Source organism: Malurus melanocephalus, unplaced genomic scaffold (genome assembly GCF_030028575.1).
Source record: "Malurus melanocephalus ecotype Western Australia unplaced genomic scaffold, MMel_1.1 scaffold_113, whole genome shotgun sequence".
Classification (NCBI taxonomy): Eukaryota; Metazoa; Chordata; class Aves; order Passeriformes; family Maluridae; genus Malurus; species Malurus melanocephalus.
Genome location: NW_026623345.1, coordinates 534,745 through 543,566, shown reverse-complemented (window position 1 = coordinate 543,566; position 8,822 = coordinate 534,745). Strand labels below are relative to the sequence as shown.

Genomic DNA, 8,822 nt, shown 5'->3' with positions numbered 1-8,822 from the left:
GCCCGCCCCGCGCCGCCGCCGCCGCCGCTAGCATCGCCCCGGGCGCCGGGAAAGCGGCGGCGCCCCGGCCGCGGGGCTGCCCGGGCGGGGATGTGAATGGCGCTGGGGGTGCTCGGCGGGACCGACATGGAGTGGGAGAAGCTGCCGCGGCGGCCCGGGGAGGGCGAGGGGGAGGCGGCGGGGCCGTGGCCGGGCTGCGGGCGGCTGCGGCCCTCCTCGTACCGGGCGCTGCGCAGCGCCGTCTCCACCCTGGCGCGCATCGACGACTTCTACTGCGAGAAGATCGGGGCCGGCTTCTTCTCCGAGGTGTTCAAGGTGTGCGGGGCGGGAGCGGGGATGGCGGTCCGCGGGGCATCCCGCCGGGATCGGGCATCCCCCGGGACCGCGGAGACAACGCAGCCCCKGCCGCGCCCTCGGCTGGGGTCTGTGGTTTCCCCCCTCTCCAGCCCGGCAGCCGGGGCGAGGCCGGGGGATGTTCGAGGCAGTGCCATACGGAGGGGACCTGGGGACCCGCCGGGAGCCCCGTCCCGGCCGGGGCGTTGTGCCTCCATCCCCCCGAGCAGGGGGAGGGGAGCGCCGGCTCTGTTTACAGCCGGGGAGGCTGAGCGCTCCGAGCGCTGCRCCGTGGGTTGCGCGGGGGGTCGGGTGGCGGGCAGCCCAGCCCCGGGGACCCGTGTCAAAAGGCTGGGAACCAGAGCCCGCCCAGGGTGTGCCTGTGGCAGGGAATCCAGGCAGCGTTCGTAGCCACTCCAAGGTGATGTCCGGCATTGCCGGGCCTGCTGGGCAGGTGATGTTGCAAGATTCCCCACGGGAGCCCCACGAAGGTGTCTGGCTGTGGGACAGGGGTGTGATGCCGTAGGACAGCACCGGGCTGACCACTGCCTGGGTCCCCAGAGCTGCCTTTGTCCTCCATCCTCTCTGGGACTGTCAGGGTGGGGATGCCTGTGCCCGTGCCCAGGGTAGGGGTGTGAGTGCTGGAGGGGAACTCAGGGTCTCCAGCAGTGAGGCAGAGGTGCACGGTGACARTACCCTGCCAGCCCAGTGCGCTGCTGCTGGGGACGAAGGGCTGTGCCTCGATGTCACCACCACCACTCCCATCAGAGGGGAGGTGTGTGCATGTATTGTTTTGAGCCTTGGCATCACTTAAGGTGCCATAAGCCACTGGGCAAGGAYGGCCCTTAAGCAGTGATCCAGTGGCTTCATGTCCCTCAAAGAGCAGCTCAAGGCTGGGCACAGCCCCTGCTACCTGCCACCACAGTCCCTGGGGTCACAGGCAGCACTAGTGGGCATCCACGTCCCGGGCAGTACCCTGGGCTCCCTCTCCAGCCCTGACAGTGTTCTCCACTCAGCAAGGAGACCCCAAGACTCATCCCCTTTTCAGCCACAAAAGAGATGTCCTGTGAGGGGCCGTGGAAGSTGTGCAGAGGGGTCCCTCTCCTCCATGCTTCCTCCTGGAGCTCTTGGTAGAGCCATGACCTCCGTGCTGGCTGGGTTCCTGCTATTGATCTCTGGCTTGGAGCTCACAGCAGCACCTTGGAGCAGAGGGAGGCATTTAATAATGTCAGGCGTGGATATGGCTCTTTAATAATGGATGCTCCCATGTCTCGGTGAGGCCACGGGCTCTTCTTGCCTTGCTGTTTGTTTTCCCAGTCTCTGCAGGGGCCACAAAAWGCTCCCTCTCCCACACGTTGTTTGTGTTCTTGTGGGGCCACCGGCATATTGGATTTGGGGGATTGGTAAAGGTTGAGGGGTGGRAGGGGGATCAGGAGCAGGAGTTGACATGCATGCATGGTGGCAAGGAAGCAGGGATGGGAGGGGGCCAGATGGGGCTTTGTGCTCGTGCGGTGGGTTGAGTCCAAGAGCTCAGCAGGACGGTGGGGCAGGCCTGGGATCTGAGCTGGGGTTTGGCTGCCTGAGCYTGCGAGGAGGACAGAGCTTGGCAGGGCAGCACAGGACCCATTTTCCTCCCACCTCCCTTGTTCCTTCTGTAGCTTTCCAAGCCTGTGGGCACTTGAATCTGCCTCCTCTGTGTGGCTGCTGAGTCCTACCACATTCCAGCCTTGGTGGGTGTGAGGGACAGGGCGGGGACCTGGACGTCTCTGTCCCTGTGCAGGTAGCTCAGTCCTGGTGTGCAGCTGAGCCAGGGCCAGGCAGGGTGCTGACAAGCATCTGAGTGTCTTCTCAGCGTTAAAGCCAAAGGACACAGAGTGTCCGAGCTCTGGTGTCCCAAGGTAGCCCCTCTGGTGAGCCCTACCCTGCTCCACCAAGCACCTCTATCAGAGAGGCTGTCCAGGACAAACAGGAGACACCAGTGACAAGAAGCTGCTCTTTTTCATGGCTCTTGTTCATGTTCATAGCTGATCTCCCACTGTGCTGCAGAGCAGGGCTGTTTCCCACTGGAGCAGCTGGTTCTCATTGCCTTTCCCTGTGCAATTTCAGAGGCACTAGCCCCCCCATTTTCTCAGAYAGACATTGCAGGAAGCCACCTCTCTATTTCCAGTTGGCTGAGCAGATTGAGCCAGGTCTGTTTGTGCCATATATTTTCTCCAGCCCTTAAACCACTGTTCCATCTCTTCCCCAAATCCTTCTCTTACTTTCCCATATGCTGCAGCAGACTTGGGGTCTGTGGGTGGCATCTTTGGGGCTGTATCCAGAGGTCTTCACTCATCCGGATCTCAGGCCCTGATGTCACACATCCCCTTGCAAATGCCATTTCCCAGGGTGCAGCTCTATGATGTGCTYTGCCCAGCACCCCTTTCCATGGCATTTTGTGTGTGTATGTATGTAAGGATTAGCAGCTCCCAGCATGGGCAGAGCTCACTCATGGGAGGGTTTTGGCACTGCTATCACCTGCCCATCTCTGCTTGCTTCCCTGCCAACCTTTGGGATTTTCTGTTTACTTCCAATTTTCCGGTGCAACTAATGAAACAACTCTCTCCATCTTATCTGCKGCCCTTCATCAGCGGACCTTGCCTTGTTTTATGAAGGGGAGTGAAGCAGCGTGACACCAATGGGGAAACTAAGGCAGGCAGGGAGGAAGTGCATTTGCCAAGGTCAGCCAGCCATGGCATGGCTGAGAGCAGCCCTGGCCCCACCGTTGYCACTCAGGAGTCCTGGGCACTGAAAACGTGTTGTGCTGACCAGCTGGAGACCTGCCAGCACCTCTCCTGCTCTGTCACGGGACGTGCTCTGGGCCTGCCAGTGCAGGTCATGATGATCTGCCACCACGGTGCCACACTGGCACTGCCCCGGCTCCTGGAGTGCCCGCAGTGCCGCTCCTGGGAGAGCAGGAGGTGGGAGATGCTGATGCTCAAACACTCTCTAGGAGCAGGTGCTTTGTCTCTTCCTCCGAGTCTGTCTTGGCTGATTCTGCCGTTTCCATCTGATGAGTTTTCCAGACCCACCTAGTTGTGTTATTGGGATTCCTGTGAGCACAGATGCAGCTGTTTTGGGTGGCTGTGGGGTTACCAGTGGTGCTGCTAGCTCTTGGTGTCCCCCTCCTGTCTTTCCCACAGAATTCTGTGGGGCGAGGGGTGCAGGATGGTTCCTGTGTGACTGTGTTGTGCCTGACTGGGGCAGGGGGAAAGGGGACATGCAGAGAGCAAGGCTGTGTGCCAGGCTGTCCCCAGCACGGGGTGCAGGGGGGCTGAGACCTCAGCGTGGGGAGATATCGGGGAGCTTTGCCCCATGTCTAGACAAGAGCGCCGGCTGTGGGGAGGGAGCAGGCCGTCTGCTTGCTCTGATTAGCATGCTCTTTAAATAAGACTCTAATTTCCGCTGTTAAAAGARCTCAGATCCCTTGTGCCCAGGCTGGGGCTGCCGCCAGCCCGTCCCATCCCCCAGCTCTGTGTGCGGGTGACAGATGGGACGGGGACCAACATGCCACGGCACCCCAGCTCAGCTGCAGTACCCCCATGAAGTTCCCAATGGACCAGGGAGCATCGGTGAGGGGTGAGGTCTTGCCCTCATGGTGGGGGTGACAAGTGGCTTGCCCTCCCCCTGCAGCCCCACACGGCTGCCYGGCTGAGCTCAGCTCCAGGGAATGCGTTGGGATTCCTGGGCACCATGCCAGCCTGCATGAGAGAGGCGAGAGGGGACACCTTCCTGCCCGAGGAGATTGTGCTGCCTGCTGCCTTCCCTGGACGTCAGTGAGGGAGGAGACTCCTTTAGTGAGGGGCTTCACCCCCCTTGGGGTCATGGCTGGTGCCCTTTGCTGCTGTGTCAGAGTGGCCAGGGCACTGGCGGGTGCAGCACCTGGGCAGACTGTGTAAAGTGGCCAGCACATGTGGGAGGCGTGGGAAGGCAGCGTAACTCCTTCCCTGCTGTGCCAGGCAGAGCGAGGCCTCACAAACCGGGCATTGGGCATCCTCAAGGACATTGTGCCCCACGGGGATGTGGCTGAGAGTCCCTGGAGCCCTTCCTGCCCCTGGGCATGGAGTCGTGGAAAAAGACATCAGGGCAGGGCTGTACTGGCCAGGAGCTTCTGGGATCCCTGGGATAATTCTTGGAGAAGCAGCTTTCACCAGACCTTCCGTCCCCCAGGCTGCCTCTCCACCAGTTTTAAGATGTCCAACACCGTGTAACTGCCCTCAGACCTCACCCAGCCTGTTCCAAAGGCAGGTGACTTTTCAATGAGGAATTAAGCCACGGGCACATCCTGACTGTGTGGGGCTGAGCTGGKGCCCACCAGACTCTGCTCCCTGATGCAGGGCCGCTGCTGCTGGCAGGGAGCTGGCCAGCCCTAGGGCGCGTGGCCACCAAGTGCCAGCATTGTGCGTGCCGCGCGGCATTCCCAGCGTGGGCGCGTGGCGCCGGAGCCCTGCCGCCTCCAGCCATCCCGGCGGGATGAGCCTGCCTGCCCCGCTGAGCCGGGTCCTGCCGTCTGGCAGCTGCTGGTGCCAGCCAAACTGACCCAGCCAGTCCTGCCAGCCCCACATGGCGTGGGAAGGGCAAGGAAGGGAAGGAAGCATTGCCGCCAGGAGAGCTGGGTCAGGAGCGATGAGCTTTGCTGGGCAGCACCCACTGCCAGGGGCTCGGCGAGGCTGTGGGTCCTGCTGGCCTTGTTCAGGCTCTGGCTTCATCAGCCCTCAGGTCTGTGGGGAGAGTGTGCCCACCCTGCTAAGGTCACACAGGCTCCCTCGTTAAAGGGGAGCCCCCTGAAGCCTGGCTCAGAGCCCAGTTTCTGTTTCTGGTGTTGCCCTCAGCTGCCCTGCTGTCAGGGGTGGGGTGGAGGGAAGACAGCGATGGTGGGGATGGGATGGGGTTGCCCCTTGCCCTTGGTCCACATGTGGCCAAGGAGCCCTAGGGCACCAGGATGGGTTTTTCAGCAGTTCCAGGTGCTGCTGGGCAGTGGTGGGGTGAGCAGGGTAGTGAGCACAGGGAGGACTTGGAGCACTATTAGGCAGAGTGCTCTGGGTGCTCCCCACAGCAGAAACCTGGACTGTCCCCCTAGGACAGGCTCTCCCTGCGCCCAGGAGCTCGGTGTGTCCAGTGCTCAGCAAGCAGGAGGCAGGAGAAATCCACCCTCCCTTCTCCCAGCAGCATGGTGGGGTGCCAGCACAGGGACCTGCGGTGGCAGGTGTCCGGGGTGTCCCCTTCCCACTTGTCCAGGATCCATTCTGAGCTCTGCTGTCACGTGTCCCTGTCGGTGGGTCAGGAGTGCCAGCTGGCCGTCTGGGGCTGGCTGGAGGTGACACAGGTGTAACTGGAGCAGGGTRCCCACAGGCAGGTGTCTGCTGAATTATTCAGAGCCTCTCCATGGACTCAGTGAGCTGATGGTGGCACGGCACAGTTATTCCCTCTCACTTGCACTCTGACTGGGACTGTTTGGCATCAGTGCACACAAACATGTAAAGGGATCTCCATAAAGCACTCATTTCCCCCAGGCCCTTTTGAAGGGATGTGCTGCTGCCCCTCCCCTGGGTATTTTCTGCTGGATCAATCCCCATCATGGCACGCACCCCAGGACAGCTGCTCCCCGAAGCCATGCCAGCCATGGTGTGAGAGGTGAGCCCTGGAGGGCCCAGCATGCCAGCCTCCCTCTGTTGTGGTGGGGACAAGGGCCAAGCTGCCAGCAGGATGGGGGTGCTGGGAATCGTGCCTGCAGCCAACCCCCTGTGTTTTGCCTGTGAAGGCAATCCCTGAGGTGAGGGGTATTGTGGGGGTGTTGTGGGGCGGGCCAGGGGCTGGCACCGGCACAGCAGCCTCAACCACCATCGACTAAAAAGGAGAAGAGCAGAGAGCTGACGGCAGCGCTGAGGAATGCCTGCGCCTCCGTGAACAGCTCCCTGTGTGCTGGGGGCAGCTGGGATCCACCGGGCTGTCCCCCCCAGGCAGCTGCTGCTCTGAGGTGGGGGTGGCACCCCAGCCCCAGCAGCTGCTCAGGAGGGGTCCCTCAGCACTGGTTTGACCCCCCCAGCACAGTGCTGGGTCAGGGCATCCCATGCTTTTCCCTTGCCCTGCACATGCCAGGGAGCTGCAGATGGACGGGGTGTCCGTGCTTGGCCACGCTCCAGCTGCTGTTCTTGGCCRGGGACCAGGCCCCCACATCGCATGACAGCGTCGGGCTGGGGCCGGCTAAATATACAGCTCATCTGAGCACCATTCCCTGCCAGAGCAGGGTCAAGCACTACGGCAGYGTTGGCCACACCCAGGGCTGGTTTGGAGGGGCAGTGTGCCCCCTCTGTTCTCCATCCCATGCTGGTAGGGTCTGGCTGTATGGTGCTGACTCTAAAGAGGCGCTCCCCAATCTCACGCCTGCCTGTTGCTGCAGTAGGGCTGGGCTCACAGCTTGTAGGAGCTGCTGTTTTCTCTCAGAGTTCAGGGCAGTGTAGCGTGGTGAACAGGGCACAACGAGCAGAGTGCCCCAGGAAGGATGTGGATGTGTGTCATCAGTGCTGGGAGTGCTTGGAGGTGCAGGGAGAGTGCCCCCATAGCCCTCGTGCTCCCTGGGCTGCCTTGGGATGCTTAGCTTTGCTCTCTAGGGTTGGGGTGGGAGCTGGGTAAAGCCTGGTGTCTGGATGGCTGAGAAGGTTTGTAGGGTTCAGCCTTCCCTGCATCCCCCCCAGGTGCGGCACCGCCAGTCGGGGCAGATCATGGTGCTGAAGATGAACAAGCTGACCAGCAACCGGGGCAACATGCTGCGGGAGGTGCAGCTCATGAACCGCCTCTCGCACCCCAACATCCTCAGGTAGGACCTSCTCCCCTGCTGCTGGACCCGGTGCCCTCCTTTTCTCTAGTCTGGGYATTTGGAGCTACTCCTGATTGTGGATGAGCTCCCCGGGCTGGTCACTGCCACRGCCACCCTCATGTCCCCTCTGTCTCACAGGTTCATGGGGGTGTGTGTGCACCAGGGACAGCTGCACGCGCTGACTGAGGTAAGAGCGTGGCAACAGCCAGGACTCTCGGGGTTCCTGCAAGCCTGGGGAAGGGATGGTGATGCCTGTGGGGACACATTCTTGGCCTGTGACCCACCGGCAAGGGAGGCTGTGCTGTGGGGCAGTCGGAAGGTGCATTAGGATGAGAGATGGGCATCCAGTGTTACGGGGGGAGGGATGCAGTGATGCGATGGTCCGGCTCTTCCCATCAGTACATCAACGGTGGGAACCTGGAGCAGCTGCTGGACAGCCCTGTGCCCCTYTCCTGGTCCATGCGTGTCAAGCTGGCCCTCGACATCGCCCATGGCCTCCGCTACCTGCACTCCAAGGGCATTTTCCACCGTGACCTCACCTCCAAGGTGCGGGATGCTCCAAGGTGCTGCATTGCCCTCCTTGTCCCATGCCTGTCTTGCTGCCTTGCTGCTCCTGGTGTGGCAGGCTGGGGAGCAGGAGACTGTGCTGTGCTGTGCCAGGAAGGCAGGGCTGGTGCAGTTGGTGTGACAGCTCCTCCTGTGCCCCCAGAACTGCCTGGTGCGCTGCGAGCCCAGTGGCTACACAGCTGTAGTGGGTGACTTCGGCTTGGCGGAGAAGATCCCCACCTACAGGTACGTGGGCAGCGTCCACCTGTCCATCCCCATCCCTGGAGCCCTGTCGTGGTTTGGAATGCTGGCTGAAAGCCAGGCACCCACAACACCTGCTCACTTGCTCTCCCCCACCACCGCTGGGCAGGGAAGAGCGAGGAGAAAAACAAAATTAACAAAAGGGCTCATGAGTTGAGATAAGGAGCAGGGAAGAAACGCTTGATGGACAAAAAAGGCTGTACTTACATTATGAAGTGAATTTATTACTAGCAAAGTCAGAGGAGGAGAATGAGAAATAAAATAAAACCCTCAAAGACACCGATCTTCTCCCCACTCCCTCCCCCCTTCCCACCAACAGTGCAGGGTGTGGGAACAGGGTGTGGGATTGGTCAGTTCAGGGTGTGGGGTTGGTCAGTTCAGGGTGTGGGGTTGGTCAGTTCATCACCAGATCATCTGTGGCTGCTGAGGGAGAGGAGGCCTTCCCTTGCGTTGCCGTGGGGTCCCTCCCAAGGGAGACAGTTCTCTGTGAACCTCTCCGGCGCGGTTCCACTCTCACGAGCAGCAGTCCACACACATCTGCTGCATCGTGAGTCCCCCCACGGGCAGACAGTCGTCCCAAAACTGCTGCACCGTGGGCTCCATAATCCCCTGGGTGCAGGCCCACGGCCAGGCTGTTCCATCTCAGGAGCAAGGCCTCTCTCTCCATGGCTCTCCTGCTGGACACAGCCCCTTCTTGGTGTCCACCCGCTCCGGCGTGGGGACCTCCCTCCTCCACGGGCTGCGGGTGGATCTCTGCACCCTCTGTGGACCCCATGGGCTGCAGGGGGACAACCTGCTCCACCATGGTCACCGTGGGCTGCAGGGG

The 8,822-nt window shown here is 61.5% G+C and overlaps 1 protein-coding gene across 1 annotated transcript in view; it reads left to right on the top strand.

The window, feature by feature from the left end:
• Window positions 1-17: 17 nt before the first annotated feature.
• Window positions 18-8,822, top strand: part of TESK1 (testis associated actin remodelling kinase 1) — a 13,382-nt gene continuing 4,577 nt past the window's right edge. Inside the window, exons 1-5 of the mRNA XM_057369585.1 lie at window positions 18-315; window positions 7,068-7,189; window positions 7,328-7,376; window positions 7,589-7,735; window positions 7,899-7,981. Of these exons, the coding sequence (XP_057225568.1) occupies window positions 97-315; window positions 7,068-7,189; window positions 7,328-7,376; window positions 7,589-7,735; window positions 7,899-7,981 (620 nt within the window). The 5' untranslated portion in view covers window positions 18-96. The remainder of the gene's footprint in view (window positions 316-7,067; window positions 7,190-7,327; window positions 7,377-7,588; window positions 7,736-7,898; window positions 7,982-8,822) is intronic.